The sequence below is a fragment of the Oreochromis aureus genome, linkage group 9 (genome assembly GCF_013358895.1).
Source record: "Oreochromis aureus strain Israel breed Guangdong linkage group 9, ZZ_aureus, whole genome shotgun sequence".
NCBI classification, from domain to species: Eukaryota; Metazoa; Chordata; class Actinopteri; order Cichliformes; family Cichlidae; genus Oreochromis; species Oreochromis aureus.
The window spans coordinates 37,095,702-37,114,779 of record NC_052950.1 but is presented as its reverse complement, the minus strand read 5'-3'; the positions used below and the strand labels follow the sequence as shown (position 1 = coordinate 37,114,779).

General features: G+C 40.4%; 1 protein-coding gene across 1 annotated transcript in view; it reads left to right on the top strand.

The window, feature by feature from the left end:
• Window positions 1-19,078, top strand: part of LOC116323494 (sodium channel protein type 4 subunit alpha-like) — a 245,376-nt gene that overhangs the window by 216,679 nt on the left and 9,619 nt on the right. The window contains exons 24-28 of the mRNA XM_039617215.1: window positions 1,693-1,847; window positions 2,752-2,925; window positions 6,749-6,871; window positions 12,770-13,045; window positions 18,978-19,031. Coding sequence (XP_039473149.1) covers window positions 1,693-1,847; window positions 2,752-2,925; window positions 6,749-6,871; window positions 12,770-13,045; window positions 18,978-19,031 — 782 coding nt within the window. The remainder of the gene's footprint in view (window positions 1-1,692; window positions 1,848-2,751; window positions 2,926-6,748; window positions 6,872-12,769; window positions 13,046-18,977; window positions 19,032-19,078) is intronic.

The window sequence follows — 19,078 nt, the reverse complement described above, 5'->3', positions numbered from 1 at the left end:
ATCAAATCTACATGTCTGAGAAATTGCCATTATTAGAAAAAAATATAGTTGTGTAGCTACTCCTGGAAAATGTGGATGGGAAAGTTGCTGCACAACGGATCATAGAGTTGAGTCATGACCCCACCCCTCCCTGTGTGTCACCGCTGAGCCATCAGTCTCCGCTGACCACATGCACTTGATCAAGTTTTCAAGCTCGTTCCCCCATCTCCACTGTCAGTTACTGAGCCATCATCATGTCTTGCCAAAGGGCACGTCAGCATGACTCACTCAAGCAATCATTGTCTTGAAGTTCCCGGTCCTGATTGTGATTCAACATCAGGTTGCAATCTGCTGTTCTAGTAGCCCAAACAGACACACTGGCTGAATCCGGACATGCTAGCAGCAAGCTTTTAATGGGCGATAAAGCGGGAATAACGGGAATCTGATCCTCGCTTCATCAGCACTTACTCATAGGATGATGCACTGCAGTAAGTAACTGGCTGAGTGATAACATCACTGTATTTCAACGCACCTCAGCAGTACTGGGTGTACAAAGTGACCACGAGCACTGATAAAGAAAAGAGAAGCACAAAGCTGTAGTGTGTTTTTCATCTTAAGATCTTTTTCATTAGAGTTTAAATGACAGACGCAGATCAGAAAGTTATACAGGAAACTAGAATCTGTAACTAAATATCCCAGATTTTATCCAAACTTTACATTTTACCTTGTTCACTTGAAAACTTTAAAAACTAAATTAATTTGACAAAATTCATCTTATTGGCTCAGGTTTCTTTTTTGTACCACTTCACCATCATTTTAATCACCCACATGAAATCTAAATCATTTAATATAAAAATACTAAATATTGAATTCAGTCAAATAATTTATTTTCCATAATTTCCTTGTACATGTGCAATGACAATAAGGTGCATTACTTTTACATATTAAGCTTAGTAATTGAATCTTTGGCCCTATGAACATCACATCTCAGTGGAACAGGAGAAATATGACAGGAAATATGAAGAAAGCCACAAAAGGTCATTTTAAAGAAACATAAAGGAAACTGGAAAGTGGATTGAAAGAGTTAAATACAGTTTGGAGCAAAAAAACAAATCTGCAGCAATCTGCTACCATCTTCACTGCATCTCACACACACACACACACACACACATGCACACACACACACACACACGCTCAGTGGATTGTTGTGGGAAAGCGGAAGCTTAACATTTGCCAAGGAGTCAGTGCTTATGCAAGAGAACACACACACAGACACACACACAGACACACATGCACACACACACACACACACACACACACACACACACACACACACACACACACACACACACACATGCACACACACAGACACACATGCACACACACACACACAGACACACACACAGCACTTTAGGCTCCAGGTCATCTGCATACTACAAAGCAGGCGTGTTGTGGTCCTTAGTTTCTGTTGTAGCGATGACACCGGCGTGCCCCGAAGCAAGGTACAACTGTGAGTTCAAACTCGCACAAGCTCAGTTTGTTAAACTTCATGCAATCAAGGAAAGGAGTCGATGGGAGGAAAACCTATCCTCTTGCTCCTTTGTTATACCTCATTATTATGATAAGGGCTTCAAAGTATCTGACGGTTGGATGGAATGAAATGAATGTGCAGTCATTTTTCTGTCTCTTTGTGTGCTTCTCTCTCGCCCACAGTGTGTGTGGCCAGGTTTCAGTGCTGCGACATCGACACCACAGCAGGACTCGGACAGATGTGGTGGAGGACGAGGAAGACCTGTTACCAGATCGTAGAGCACAGCTGGTTCGAGACCTTCATCATCTTCATGATCCTCCTCAGCTCCGGAGCGCTGGTCAGTCACGCACACACGCACACACACACACACACGCACACACGCACACACACACACACACGCACACACACACACACACACACAGGCTCCTTCAGCTTCATTCTAACTGTAAAAAAGATCATTTTTACTATTTTTTTTCATTTATTGCGGTTGTATTTTTAACTTTGTTTTTGTATCTTAATGTACTTTCATTTATACAATAAATGAGCTTTTTTATATTTATATATTTACTCAGTAAAGTAACTGAACTAAAGAAATCTTGCTTCTCTTGCTTCAGTTGATTGAAACTGTCTAATGAAGGCAGCATCACTGAATTAGTTAAATGAATACCAGTTCACATTACTGTAGTTTATATCACTTGCTGTATTTATTTGTGTTTATATACACCGTATTACTAATATATTCTACTGTCTGGGGTGTCAGATCCATTTTAGTTCATCGGCCCCATTTAATCTCAAATGAGCCAGACCAGTAAAACCATTAAGCGTTCATAAAAAAAGTCTTCGTTTCTTTGTCTCCTGAGTCTTTGTGCTGAGAAATAAACCGTATGAAAACATCCACTTTTTATCTGAAGGATGAAGTCAAACTCTGGCCTTACACAGATTTACATTTAATGAACCGTCTAATTACAGAACAGATGATCAACACATTTGAGTTCACTTTCAAAGATTGAGACAAACAGCAGCAACATAAATCTGATTAGCAGTGATTTACACAATTATCTTCATATATACATAAAACACATTTCACTGATCATCAGCACAGCTGTTTGTAATAATATAATATAAACATACAATGTATGCAGTTGATGTTGGAGAGGACTACATGGCTCTAGTGAGCCGCTGAAATCTGAGATTAAAAATTGTTGAAGCGAATCAAATCGAAGCTCTCCGCCCCCGTTCAGGCTTTTGAGGACATCTACATTGAGCAGAGGAGGGTGATCAAAGTGGTGCTGGAGTACGCCGACAAGATCTTCACCTACATCTTCATCCTGGAGATGATGCTCAAGTGGCTCGCCTACGGCTTTAAGAAGTACTTCACCAACTACTGGTGCTGGCTGGACTTCCTCATCGTTGATGTAAGTTATTGATTGATTTATTAATCACATTATCAGCCAGTCGCTCACTTTAGCTTTTATGTTGGTGACACAAAATGCTACAAATTTTGACAGACAGCAAACCGTGATGAAGAAAAAATAACAGAGTATTTTGTACAGACAAAAGTAATCTGAGTATTTTTAACCTCGTTTTTATTGACTGCATGTATCGAATGTGTTGTCATAGATGGGATTTTGTCACTGTTAGTCTACAACATGGGAAACGCTACAAATGCTGTGATGCAAAAGAGTGTGATCAAAAAGTTCCAGAGACTGACCTCTAAAAATCGGGCCCCTGATTTAAAGTCTCAGCAAACATTTTGACATTCAGTAACCATGAGACGGTGTTTTCACGACATCTCGTCATGGTTGGAAGAAAGTTCCAGAATAAACGTTGTTGAGATGTCGGAGATACAAACTCACAGTCGGTTTGAGGTGTTTATTTAATGTTTCCTGGACGTCTTCGTTAGACTTTCCAGCAGGATAAAGTTTGCGGTTTAAAGTAGTTTTCTACTGTTTCTTCATCTATTAGGAAAAATTAAACATTCTTGGTAGAAAGAAGTGATATCTCAAACTTTTCACACTGATTTCGTTGGTTATGACTTCCGACACATTAACCACTGACACAGAATTTGAATGCCACATGAACATGAACAACTCTATATTTCTCACTTTGTAAGAGATTGACCTCGACATGGAACCGTCAGCATCGATCTGTCTGCAATTCAGTTTCTGCAGACGTATCAGGGTCCTAACATCAGGGTTTCAAACATCTTTCCTGGGTTTGACTGTTCAAGATCATCTCCTTGTGAACATCTGGATGACTTTCAGAACAACATCTATTTTTAGATCTCTCATTCTGTCCTGTTGTACCTCTATGATGCACTCCAACCGTCTGACTCCTCTCCTCTGGGCACATTCTGTTGCGCAGGTTTGGTCGTAGCAGAAATCTAAGCTATGATCAGTACGAGCTTCCTTACACAATTCAGGTCAGTTTCTATGCAGGTTTTCACAGTAAAATCACAAAGTGCACAGCAGAAAGGCTGGATTATACTCTGTTGTGGACATGGACAGCTGGAGACTCAATGGCCGAGTAATCATTCCTCAGTAATACTTCTTTTAGGTTCGGTGCCTGATGCATTTGTAGTTGGTGTGCGTTTTTTTGCATGTGCATAAAAATCAGGCAGGTATGTTTCACATTCACGGTCATCATCAGACAGTGAGTGAGTCATGTCACAGGGACCCAAACGACACGCAAATGTGGAAACTATAATGTCAGAGACGTCCTGGGAGAGATCTAAGAATAGCAGCAGTGCTGGGCATTCCTGAGAGGATGACCTTGAAGAAGAGATCGCCAAATTTAAATCAGGGAAGGGTTTCGGTTTTGATGGACCTGCTCTCTGAACTCTTTGATCACACTTCATATCTGAAAGTAAACATTGTTACTATATTTTTTACCCTTTCTGTGTAAACTCTCCATGTTAAACATGGTCTATGTTAAATGTGCAGTTTATGTATAAGAAGAGAAGTATTTAGTATTTCTCACTGTCAACAGTGTTACAGTTGTTGTCTTAGTGTAGCAACTTCACACTATAAATAAAAGAGTGAGAGACACTGAGCGACAAAGAAAGGCACAGAGAGAGAGCGAGAGAGAAGTTCAAACAGCCTCCGGACAAATAATCAGCCGTGGCTTTTGAACCTATACACACACACACACACACACACACACACACACACACACACACACACACACACACACACTCAAAGATGTGTATGTTTAGACGCTCACACTTTCTTCCAGTGTTCTGGGCAAGTGACACACAGTTTATGATGCACACCATACATATGCATGCATTGAGTCGGAAATCGACCCACTCCCCCGTCTCTCCCACTCCGAGTGTTTTCCGCCTGGCCGTCTTCATAAATGACACTGACGTTTTTATCTGACTGTAGTGGCCTGAAGGGGGAACGAGAGGTAGAAATCTTGAGTCACCGAACTAACCAAGCACAGATGAGACAAGAAACAGAGTTTTATTAACACAGTCAGAAATGGTGAGAAAGAGAGAGACGCGCTTAAAGCTTCAGGATTTCATTTTTGACCACTAGAGGGCAGAAAAGCTTCAGAACAAGATGATATAAAGTAATCAAAAGAAAGTTTTAGCTTCTTTTGATTTTTTATTTGCAAATTACTTACAGTTATCTCTGCTGTGTTGCTTTATCATTATTTTGAAAGAAGCTGCTTGAATAAAAAGTTTTCTTTTTCTTAGAAGCTTTTATTTTGAAATGTATGAAGTAAGTGTAGCTATTTATTGGTTCATACCTTAACACTGAAATTAAGAATTGTGAACTTAAACTTACTGAAATTAATTTGGAAATAACAGTAAAAAATAGAAAAAACAAAAAATAACAGAGTAAGAATTTAAGAATTGTTAAAATGTCTGTTACTTTTTCAAGCGACCTTTTCTTCTAAATCCCAGCTCTGCATTTATAATATCTTCTTGGACTCTCTGAAGTAGCTTTGCATGAGTCCCAGTTCAAATTCCTCCTTATTTGTCTTATACTTGGTTGGTGCTGTTGTAGCAAACATACACTGTATAAAAAAATGGAAAAGTTCCACTAATGTCCACTCGAGGACATTAGTGGAACTGCAAGTTTTCCAACCCCAGACGTTGTTGGTTGATTGCAGCCTGTCAGCTCATCCTCTGTTGGAAACAAGTCGTTTAAGCTCCTCCCCCTCCCCCTCAACTTTCTCCTGATTGGATACCCATCTCAAGCTGAAGATTTAAATAGCTGGTGAATGGAGCTTATCTGCTTACAGCCAGGGCAGCGACCTCATTACTTGTTAAATTATAAATGACAGAAAAGCAGAGGAGGTCCCCTTTAGTTTGATCATGTTTTTGTTTTTTGCACCGTCTGAAGCTACTTCGTATTCATGTGTAGAAATGTTGATGTTCACTGTGTAACCGCACCCTGTAGATCTCAGTGTTGGGTCTGATGGCTCAGTACATCTCAGTGGACCACATCACCACCATGCGTGTGCTGAGGACATTAAGAGCTCTTCGTCCTCTCCGGGCTGTGTCCCGCTTCGCTGGTATCAGGGTAAGAATGAGCTGCGTTCACCTGCAGCCCGACCGACCTGAGGCCTGCTGCTCAGTGCTGGAAATCGTATGTGTCGTGGCTTTAGATGTCTCTGGGTTTGATTGGGAGGTGATGCCATCCTGGCTTTAATCAGAGATGATATCTCAGACTGTTTTGGATACAGGTAGTATGTTTAACACTGAACCATCCCTCTTACAGCTAAACATAAACCCTGAAGCTGTTTGAAGCAGTCGTTCAGTGATCTGCACATCCATCTCTAAGAGCACCCAGTGGCTTCTCAAAGTATCACAAAACAGTCTGCTGTATTGTCTCATTTTAAAAGCCATGGATCACTCAGGACTCACTTGACCAGCCAATAAAAACATTTATTCTTTCTCATTTCTCCGGTTCTAGAAGAGCCTGTAAAATAACCATTTCCTTTTCTGCTTGCAGCTTCACCTGAGAAAGGCTTCAATAATGATAAAACTTTTTTGTAGCAGTGAGTCCTTCGTCATGAGCTCAGTGATCACAAACCATCACTCTTCCTTTTTCAGGCATCGTCATTCAACTGCAGCTCCGTCTCCTGGATCAGAACTTTCTCTGGCTTTCTTTGCCCTTCATTAGAATAGAAGTTAACTGTCCTGCTTCTCTTTTCTTTCCCTTCCTCCTTCTTCTGTCTCTATATTCCTGTCCCTATCTTTTTCTGTCCTCTCTCTCTCTCCTCCAGGTCTCATTGATCAGTTTGGTAGCCAACACGTTGGGTTATTCAGACTTAGCAGCCATCAAATCCCTGCGGACGCTGCGGGCCCTGCGGCCCCTCAGAGCCCTCTCCAGATTTGAAGGCATGAGGGTAAGAGTCAGTATTATCGAAACAAACACATCTGGGCATGAATGTCGAGTATCCAGCTGAATGTCAAAAGATTTAGTGCACTTATGCTTTAATTCATCACTAAAATCTGAAAAAGTAAAAGATCTTGGGTCAAAAAACAAAGCTTCTCCTCCACGTCTGTTTTCTTTGCACTTAAATAGTGTACATTAAATATACAAAAAAAAGTGTGTTAAATATTTAATGATCAACAAATTAGCAATTTTTCAATAACATAGGCATTGGCATTTAAAATAGATGATAAATACAAATTTCAAAATAAAAGAGAGACATCCTTCAGCCTGTTGTGAGTGTTGTTGCTGCATATTTTACCCAACAGAGGGCACTCAGCAGCATCCCTGGTGTCAGTATGTTTGAAAGGCCACATTAAAACAACCAGCTGATCTAAGAAGAGTCAGGCAAAGTGGAAACGCTGACATACACACTACACACATCACAAATGTTAAGAAATTAGTTTACGCTTCATGTGTTTGAAAGAAGATCTGATGATTTATCAGAATATTGATGTTTGAATCCCCAAATGTCTGTATTAATTCCAACAGTCTTGTATCCACATTAGCAGTTTAGGAGTATCCAGAAGTGACTGTATTTGGCTAAAGTATCAGTTTGTGCTGGGTAGTTTGGTTAGCAAGCTGCATCCACTTTAAATGTTCAAACACAGCAGAAAGTTCCATTTTAATGACTCAAAGCAATAAAGCGAACATCTAAAACACAGCAATCAACTACACGTATCTTTGTTGACACACATGTCAATCGAAGTAGCCACGCCCCTTACTTCAGTATCCAGATGGATGAATTAAAAAAGTAAATCATCCCCTGGTACAGTTGGTATGACGGGAGAAACTGTTCTTGAAGACAAAGTGTTTTTAGCATCCTGTAAACACTTATTTCTGCTGTAAATTTGGAGATTTTAACATAGGAGTCTACGGGGACTGACAGACTTTTAAAGCCAGCCTCAAGTGGACATTAGAGGAAGTGCAGCTTTTGGCACTTTAGTTATGCCTTCATTTTCCAGCCCTGGAGGTTAGCCCATAGATGAATTCACTGCAATGGCAGCTCAGCTGTGTGCAGTCTGTGTTAATACAGCAGAGTTTGTGTGTATGCCTCAGCTAACAAGCTAACGCCTCTGACACACCCACCAAACAAAAGAAACATCACCTTGATGCCCGTTGCACACTGTTGCATGTAATTTCAAACAGAAGACTGGAGCCAAACACTGAGCACTGCTTCAGGTTTGAATGTTTCTTATTAAGTTTATGTGCAGCTCACTCAATGCTAAAAGGCTTCCTCATTCACAGCAATTATGGCGATTCTTGCCATGTAGAGGACAAAAGTTCATCCTTATGATGGTTTTAGATTCAAAAAAAAATTAGCAGAAGACACGTGTTAATTCATATTAATGGGTTTACATAAAGGTATTTCTGCACATTCTGATTGTTACCAGAGTAACTGTGTACACAGTACAGACTAAAAGCTTCCAAACGTGTCCCGACCTTGTCTTCAGGAAGTCGAGCTTAGAGCTGTTTTTGCTTTTAAATTCCAAAGAATGTTGATTGTTGGTATTTTGTGTGATGAGTCATTCACAGACCTTTATCCAGCAACACAACAGAGGTAGAGAAAATATTCAGAGCTTATACTTAATATACTGTACTCCAAATGAGAGAAATACAAATACCTTCATATATATATATATATATATGAAGGTATTTGTAGAGTTTGGGATTATTGTTCACTTTTGTCTCATCTGTCCAAAGGAAATCCAGAAGTCTTATTGTTTGTTCAGGTGGAGTTCAGTGTTTTTCTGATGTGCTGTCATGGACTTTAACATTTAACATGCTTACTGAGGCCTGTAGAGCTGAAGATGAAGCTCTTGGGGTTTTTGCAGTTTCTTTAAGATAAGATGAGATAACCTTTATTAGTCCCACACGTGGGAAATTTGTTTTGTTACAGGAGAAAGTGGACAGTGCAGCATTGCACAGTCTGACCTTGGGTTGATTTCCAAGTAAAGTGGCTTCATTGTCATTTCAACCTTGTGCGGTGGTACAGTACACAGTGAAACGAGACAGTGTTCCCCCGGGACCACGGTGCTACATATAACAGACAATCAACACCGGACTACATAAAGTGCGAGTGTCCAAAAATTGCAATTTTTGCTGGAACATTCCCATCTTGGAGGATTGTGGCATTGTGTTAACTCATACACACTTGTACTTTTATAAAGGTGCTCAAACTGATGATCATCAATTAATCAAGTGTACTTCATCAGCAGCATGTGGCTTCTTTTAATTCCTATGGAGGTAGTAAGGATGTACTTTCACATGACTGTGTACTGCTTTCTGATTGGTGAGAAAAACGGAGCAACAATGGAAAACACATGGATTGATCAGTGATTCAAACCGCTGCATATTATTGGTCTACAAATCAGGAAAAAAGAAGAGCAACTTTGTAAACAGTTTGTGCATTAGGCTGCCCGATGGCTCAAATTTTAGATTTATTAATATATAATTCAAATAGAAAAAAAGTAATTGATCTATCAAATATGATCACAGTAAAAGCAGCAGTAAAAATGTATAATTTATTGTATAAACTGTGGTTCTGAATTAATAAATTAAACTTAAACATTTCAATTTACATAAAGAATGTCTAGTACTCTAAAATATACGGTAGCTTGCTATAAATATTTTTTCATGGAAGATATTTACAGCATTCACCTGTAATTCACACATAACAGCAAATTACTGTAAAATAAATGTATTTTTACAACAGTTTTTATTAGTGTAAGAAGTGTAACACAGCTCATTGGCTTATGTTCTCTGGAAAATTCTAGAATTACTGACTGAGCTGAATTATTTAGATATAAAGGGAGATAAATCAACTAACTGAAGTGAGGACATGTTTGTGCCCAGGTGTGTTTGTAATGAACATCCCCTCAGTGTTTTCTCACCGTGTGGCATCCTATCATTTCTTATCTCTCACTTCATATTAAACTTTACTCTCTGCTTCCTGCTCTCTGATTGGTTCATCTTCTTTTGAATTTAGTTCTTTTTTTTGCTCTGTGTTGTTTATCGCCTCCTGTGAATTTGATGTGCATTTTTTCTGATTTCTTTTTCATGTTAACTTTTGTCCATCAGCCTTTGTGAGCAGGAGACAAATATCAAGTTACTGTTTGTGTTTCTGTCACCAGTATTACTGTGAATAGCACAGAGTCGGTGTCCTGCAAACACAGGCTGCTGAAATGAGGACGAATGTTCCTGACAACACACTCCTTTCACGTACCCTCAAATATTAGCCGTAGCTGTGGGTAAATATTTGGAAACCACGCCTCTGTCCTGCAAAAGGACTAAAGTCAGACTTTAATGACAAATTTAGAAACTACGAAGCGATATTTGGTTCATAGAAAATCATTCTCATAATTTTTTTTTTCAAATCTTTTGTGTAGAAATACATTTAAATGGAAAAACAAACATAAAACTTACAGAACTGAGTAAATGGGTGATGTAAATGATGGGAATTTGTGAGGAAAGCTTTTATGTATCAAAGCTCTCACAAGAGAATATGTGGCCTTATTATGTTTAAAAACATGGAATTAATTTGGGGGAATTACAGGTTAACATAACAATTATTTTACACATAAAATAATTGTTTTTTTATTAAACGTAAGGAAAACATAAACGTAGGTTGTGCCGCTTAAATGCCATAATTATCCAGCTGTTCCGGAAATTATTTACAATAATTTCAGTGTTCTGAATGTGATTAAATGATTGACGACTAACTCGATTCATATTTTGCACTTGAACTCTTCAGTTCACCAAAAACAGCAGCTTGAGGTTTGCAGGACACAGACTCGCTCTTTCTAAACAGATGATTTTCTGTGTTAAATTTAAAAATGCTCAGCACTCAGCATTGCACTGCTTACTCAAGGCATTCTGGGTATAAAAAAAACACAAGCCATAAATGTGCTTTGTGAGTGCAGACGAGGACGACCGAAGACACGAGCTGACTCACTGCCGTCTGTGGATCTGCAACAATAGGAAGCAGGACGGTGGAATTCTCAGAAAAATAAAAATACAGAATCACATAATGAAGGCGAACCGACTGATTAATGGGGCTGCATTTATTTCACATGGGAGCAGAATTTTCTATTTTTTCTTTTCTAATCTTGCATGTCAGGATTCATCAAGTAATTGACAGAAAGCAGTCATGTGAGTTCACACTGCCTTTCCTTTTTTATATAAAGGCTGATAAAATAAATCAAATCATGACGCCAGGATTCAACCTAAACATGTCACACGAGCTGCATGGCTGGTTTCAAACCAGTGGACACTGTATGGTCAAAGGCAGAATTCAGTGAATCTAATCAACATCATCACCTTAAATATAAATTCATGTCTGCTAGATTTGATGTAACCTAGTTACAGAACCCTAGATGTAAGCAGCCTGATAGTGCATTACTGTAATCTTTATCAGAACACTGCAAACTAACCAGTTTAACCTGCACTGAACTGCATAGTATCTGTATGCAGCCCTTAAATAAAAGAAACTTCAAGTACCTTCAAGTTGGGTTTGCGTCACATAAACCTCTGTGCACAACACATATAGATCCAATGTCTGATTTAAAAACTCTAATAATGAATTTAGGATGTTCTATGTCAGACTTAAATTTAAAGAAGTTGGGATTTTAAGGTTGTAAAGAAATACTAGCAAATAATTCCAGAGTGTAAATCAGCATAAACATGCAGGATGAATCTACACAAGAAATTCAAATATTTGAGTGTTGAAAAATGTAAGTTAATTGAAAAAAAATGAAGACACACAATTAAAAACATAAACATTTTATTAACTAGAAACTGTGTTCTCTCCCATATGATTTGGATGCTGCATTAGGCCTCAGTTACACAGGCTGGCGATCTGCTGTCAGCATCAGGTCGCTTGTGAAAAATGAGTATTCTCAGACTGGTTGGTGAGTGGTTGCTGGAAGTTGCTGGCTGTTCCTGTATGAAGTGGATTGCACAATCATGAAAGATGCCAACTTTACTGCAAAGATGATCATTTGCCTTCGAAGGTGAGCGGTCTCATTTTGTGATACATTTTTTTAGTTTCAGCAAGTCAGAATCTTCCATATAGAAGACCAAGAAAAGCACTGTATACCTCTTTTTGGCCAATTTGACTTGGCAACAGCAAGCAACGACTCACCAACTGCTCACGAAATATATTTTATCCAAGCAACCAATGGTTACTGTAGTGATTTACAACTCTCCAGCCTTTCCTCGGGCCAACGTCGAATTTAAACTGTCACTTTTTTCCTCTATCATATCCGACTAAAGACAATAAAGAAGATGGACGTAGCCCCTGAGTCTACAAAGTGAAGCAAATAAACATTTTCCTGAGGAGTTTATAGGTTTGGTCGCTGATCTGTAGTCATATTGGGTAGAAAATGAAGTTGGTTTTGTACATTTTGGCCCAGCAGGATTGTACACTTTCACAGTCAGATACACCCCTCACTTATCACCAGTTTTAAAATGCCAGTGCTCATCTTGAGGGGTCAAAACAGGACTTATAAACCAATGGGTGACTCACAGTTTATATGTCCATCTTTTATACTGTCTGTCATCCAACTGCATGGCGTGCTGTGTTGTTAAAATGAGTGTGTTGGTCAGGTGGGCATTCAGTGTTGGGAGCACTGATGTTGTCTGGTCTATCATCAGTTTCTGGGTTCACTGAAACTCATTCATCCATCTGTTTGAGGATGTTGATTTTGGTTTACTCCGCCTCCACCTGATCAGCAGACTGAAACCTTAACGTTTAACTAGAGGTCACATGTAAACGGTTTGTATGTACGTGTGACTGCCGGTTTCCGTGCAGGTGGTGGTCAACGCTCTGATCGGCGCGATTCCCTCCATCATGAACGTGCTGCTGGTCTGTCTCATCTTCTGGCTCATCTTCAGCATCATGGGCGTCAACCTTTTTGCCGGGAAGTTTGGCCGCTGCGTCAACAGCACGGGCCAAGTCTACGACGCTTCTGCGATCAACAATAAGTCGCAGTGCGAGACCTACAACGACACCTCGACGCACTACTGGAGCAAAGTCAAGGTCAACTTTGACAACGTGGGTGCTGGGTACCTGGCCCTGCTACAAGTGGTGAGATACTTTGCATTTACTTATTGGAATCAGAGACTTTTATGATCTCCACTTTATTGGTTTTGGCTTTTCAAATTTGTACTTTTAAAAACTCTCTGAGCAGATTTATTTTCAGTTTTTACTGGTCAAACGTGTGCCAAGGTTCTCTCTTTCAGTAACTTTATCCTGGCGGTATAAGAATACAGACGTACACACAGATCCTGGTTAGTTAAATAAAAGACAGAAAGCTTCTAGTAGCGGCTCTCTGGCCAACATTTTCACGTTTGCATTAACTTAATAAGATAGCCAGATAATTATGATGCACGGTGAATATGCACAGACAAATAAACCTATCATGTCGTGCATAATGAGGCCAGAATGGAAGTTACATTTCCCACCGCTGCCTGTGCTTCTGTGCTCTGTAGGGAGAAAAAGTTGGAGCACTTTTTTTAAAAGCCATTTTCACAGTTAGCAAAGAGAGATGCCAGCTTGGGGTTTTGCTGCACAGTGAGTCATGATTCATTATGTGACCTTTCACAAAGGTCACTTTTAAGTTGTTATTAGACACCTAAAAGCACCCCCAGTGCTTTATTTATGGCGTGGGTCGCAGCTTTCCTTGCCTACTTTGTGTTTTCAACAAATGCATTCAGACCCAGAGACCTGGAGAGAGTGACACGACAGGAAATGTGTAGGATGTTTGCCTTCAGACTCGCCACGCCAGCCGGGGTTCATTTTCTCTTTTTATATGTCCTGTTTTAAGACGTATAGAAGCGTTCCCTGGGAAGCCCTACCCCCTACAGATCTCAGTGCAGCTGTGTGAAACAATCACCAGCACACACACACTGTGTGAGGCAGAGCCGCGGATGAAAACGAAGAACAAAAATCTGTCATCGCGGCGCCTGTGTGAAGCTTTGAGGGAAACAAAGAGGTTCGAGTGAAGAAACGGAGGCACAAAGTGAAAAATCCTCTCCTTCAAAACAAATTAAAGCTGAGAGTCTCCTCCACACGCCGTAGGAGGATTGACTTTTCCGCTGCTCCCGGCCCTCGCTCTCTTGATCTCGTCTTTTCGTTTCGTCAATTTGTCGCCTTAGCCTTAATTTTCCTCCCACACCTGTTCTTGATTGCTCTTGCTTTTGTCTTTTCCACTTGTCCACTCTCCCTGCCTCTCTTTGTCCTGTTAACGTTGCTGTTGTTCCACAGCCTTCTGTCCTCTCTGTCATTTATGAGAGCAGTTTTAAAAATCACATTGCCTACAGTAAGTGGCAGGTACACAAACTGTAATTTGAATAAGTAACACGTAAGCCGTGAATAACTGAGAGGTACTGATGGGAAAAATAATTGAAAATCTGTTTGGAGGTTATTATTAAAAAAATAATACCTCTCACGGTCAGTCACAGCCGTTAATCTTCATCTGTGTTTCTGGACATGAATTTGTTTAGAGTCACAGATTTTTGATTAGTTGCTTCCAATGAGCAGGTTTTGTTTTTAGCAGCGTTTTCATCCACGCGTCTCACTCTGTCTGTGAACGCGATCGCTCGAAAACCATCGAATGAATTTCTTTTTTTGTAAAGATATATTTATTGAATTTTGGTTTCATAAACATCAAACACTTTAAACATCTTGAACATATGGCAGTAAGAAAGCAATAAAAACACAAGACACTCAAAAAACAAAAACAAATTAAAAAAAAATAATAAAAATAAAATATAAAATAAAAAACTATAAAAACAGTACAGGTTACTGTATACATTCCCAAATTTAGTTACATATTTTCATTACCTCACTCTCTCTCTCCAGTTCCTCAACTTCCCAAGTCTTTAACAGCTCCAGAACAACACCTTCTCATTCCCGAGGCGTAATATTTTACGCTAGGCGACAAATCGTCAACATGTTACGCTTCTGGGCACCCAACATGTTCCTAAATGACGAGATCGGAAAAATGAGGAAACATGAAAAACGTTTGGAATTAATCCACACGTGTTTGTTCATTTTCCTCAGATCGCTTTTACACTATTTAACGTCACTAATTTGCTGGTTAAGGTTAGCAAAAAGGTTGGGGTTAGGGCTGGAATACATGCCTGGAAGGTGTTTTTTACTACGGGAGCATCATTCGACTGTATTTCGCGGGACGTGACAAATCGTCAGGATGTTACGCCGCGGGAGTGAGAACGGGCTGTCCAGAAACATCTTCCAAATGTAAAAAAAATTCTGATGATCTTTTACCACATAGGTCAGTTTCTCAAGAACTAAACTTCATCTTACATTGTTTAACCATTGGTCAAAAGAGGGGCCAGTTGAATGAATTCTGGTAAAACTATGGGGGGGTGTAGAGTGGACTCATCTTAACAATGCATCCAAATTTGGCTGACATCGAGGTCAAAGTAAAAATATTTCTTTATAGAGCTATTTCACTATATTTCTTACTGCCATTGTTTGTGACAACACGTATCATTATATGTGAGGATTCTAAATATCACACATCAAATTTGAATACATATACAGTTCCAATTAATTCTTTAAAATGTATTTACTACTAAACATTTAAAAAACTGTTGCAAATTCATTGTTTAGACACAATAAATATTTTCCACTTTTATAAGGCAAAAAAAAGAGATTTGTGGTGGAGCAAATTATTTGCCACACATTTGAGTCAAATACATCACAGATTTGATTTGATGAAAGAAATTTGTCTCCTGGTTCGGGTTAAGCATGAAAACCACTGGGTTAACTGTCTGCAGCTGTGTGTCGCTTGCTTTATTCCTAATTAGATAAAAATGATGTTCTGTCAGTGTTACTCCAGCATTTCAACAACGGTGTAAGATTTACTGCACATGTAACTGAAAGTCAAACGCAGGTACATAATGAGATATGAAATGAAAAGCCTTTATAGTTATTATATTCAGGATACAAGGAGTGGCACACCTGCCTGGAGCATTAGAGTTAGAACGACAAGCTTCACATCATGATATCAAAGAGTTCACGATGGTTTTCTTGCTCTTTATTCTGTTTTCCTCCCTCTGCTTTTCCATTTCTTTCTTTGTCTGTCCCTCCTTCCCGTCTCTCCATCTTCTGTTATTCAACACAACACGAACAGAGCAAATTACTGCAACTACAACTCCATTTCCCCCCTCCGTCCTTTTCGTCTCTCCATCACCTTCCCTGCAAACCTTCCTTTTCTTCTCTCTCTCTCTCTACTTCACTCACTCCTTTTTCCTTCATTCTTGCTCTCTGACGCCCACCACGGGAGTCCTGAGAGCCTCCAATCAATCAGCGTCTGAGAGGCTTTTATTTTTAGAGCGACTTCAGCCAAGTGGGAGAGAAATGCAGAGATGGAGGGAGGAAAAGTGCACGTAGAATTAGAAATATTAAACTCAAACAGCAGTGAAAGAGAAGGTGAAGACGGAGATAAAAGGACGGAGAGGTTGGAGTCGAGGGAAATGTGGTGGATTTCACAGAGAAGGAGGAGAAAGGACCAGAAAAAAAAAGTTGTGGATTGGCGTGCTGCTGCTTTCACCGTCAGACTCCCAGAACTTAAGAGTTGCCAGAGTACGGTCGCCTTGGCAACCAGTTGCTCAGCACATCTCTGTGTTTGGCTGGTCGGCGCAGCAACAGTTGGTGGAGGCAACCCTTCTATTAGCATCTGGAAATATCTCCACGGTGCAAAAAGTGATGCAGACACTTTACTGAGATTCTGAATCCAGTGTGTTCCCTCAGTTAATTGTCAATAAATAATAATATACGATATGTGTGATTTTTAATGATCTCTTGTTGAAAATCTACCTGGTTAACAGAAAAATCATTTTCAAGTTAGCACAGCTGAAAAGTGTCACTTCACCCCATCACCCCGCCCAAAAAATGAGTGGACAATGAGTCGAGTTGCTTCCTCTTGATGTCAGTGGAGCACATTGAGCAGTGAAGGTGGTGCTTCTCATCAAAGTCACTGTGGAGGCAGCACAACAGCACTCATCCCACAAAACACAAGATTACTTTCACAAGATTAAGCTGCTGGGGGCGATCAGCTTGTTCAAGCGTAATGGTGTTCGTAAGTGCACGCGGCTCCAGGACGCCCTAATTGACAGGTCGATGACCGTCTGCAGCGATGCGGACGCTGTACCGATCTGTTGTGATGAAGAGAGAGCTGAGCGTAAAAGCGAAGCTCTCAACTTACCGGTCAATCTATGTTGCTTCCTCACCTACAGTCGCGAGCTATGGGTGGTGACCAAAAGAGAGAGGTTACAAATACAAGGGCCAGACTGTGGCTGGGCACTCCCTTAGACACAGGGTGAGGAGCTCAGTCATTTGATTAGCGCCTGCTCCTCCACATCTAACAGATCCAGTTGAGGTGGTTCGGGCACCTGACTAGGATCAAAGATGGAGTGACCACTTAAAAAGATCATTTAAGATGACTGTGTTATGCAGCTGGCTGTCAGTGGTGGGATTTACTTCTGACACATCGTTGTTTATGACAGAGCAGCTCAGTTATAGAGACTCAGCACTGCGCTTCAAACACCACACAGTCTCATTCAGATTCAAAACAACGTTCAGCAGCCACCCGGAAATGTCATCGCTGACTTTTAACATCCTTTTACAGTGTGCACCCTTCTCACCCACATCTGACAGCCCATAATAATAACAGGTGGTAACCCGTGGTGACAAGCTGATTTCAGGTCTGAGTGACAGACAGCAGGTGCCCACTCAGACCAAAGTATCCCGTTTTCCTTCTTTCTTCTCTGTTCCCTCCATCTCACATCCTCTCTCGGCGAGGACGGAAGTCCCTAAATGGACCTGTTGATCCTTCATTGAGAAAAACGCAGCATCAGTCCTGCTCTCTGCTAATTTTCTGCTAAAGCAAGAGGTTTGCTTCAAGCCCCTTTTTGTTCAGTTATTCTCTCGAGTGGAGGAAATGTGCACAACGTCGCCTTGGTGACGTGGGAACAGAGAAACTCACTTGACATCCCCAGAAACAGAAAAAATAGGAGCTGTGATTTTTTTTTCTCTCTTTTCTATTGATAAACATCTGAAAAGCAGAGAAGAGATTTTATTTAAAACTGCAGTCTGTGCCGCTAATGGCTGCTTAAAGCAGGCGGCCCATTTAGGACATTAGCATGGAGTGTAGCCTCATGTAGCCTCATGTAGCCTGCAGGTGTTGCGAATTGTGATTTTACTAAACTGAAAACTTAAAGTCAGTGCAAACGGCTCGACCTGAAATCCTGAATGAAAGATGCAGCTTTCTACAACTAAAGAGACCAAACATCCACGACACCCCCCACCCTGATTTTGCACATGCACTAATATCTGCTGCACATTCCCACCACTCATCCCTTTAGGATCGTGAAGCGAGGACAATCACTGGGTGTCTTCCCTTCATGTCAGGTTCATGTAAAGCACAGGTGTCAAACTCCAGGCCTCGAGGGCCGGTGTCCTGCAGGTTTTGATCCAAGACAGCTGATTTAAATGGTTAAATGACCTCCTCAACATGTCTTGAAGTTCTCCAGAGGCCTGGTAATGAACTAATCATTTGATTCACGTGTGTTGACCCAGGGTGAGATCTAAAACCTGCAGGACACCTGCCCTCGAGGCCTGGAGTTCGACACCCCTGATGTAAATGAACATGTTTCAGTCCTGAGTGTTCAGCTGAGTTATTCTTGCCTCTCCCGAAGGCATCTCGGACTTTTAAGTCTCGACATCTTAAAGTCTGTCACATGCAAACATACATACATCGGGTCAGTGGGTATCAGCCTTCTGTCCTCAAAAAACTGAATAAAATTTGTTAGTTTGTAAAATCCTTTGATCACACGTTTGCATGAAAATGAACTAAATAATTGTCTCTTATGGAGTGGGAAAGTACATCTCTCTACACCAAAGAAATCACTGGTTCTGTCTCACTACAGTTGGTAAGGTTAAAGTGACAACAGTTAACTAATTTCTGAGATTTTTGTTTTTTGTTTTTAAGGCAACATTCAAAGGCTGGATGGATATCATGTACGCAGCGGTGGACTCGAGAGCTGTGAGTAACGAGAACATTTTGAATGTGCACGTGATTCTGAGTCTTTT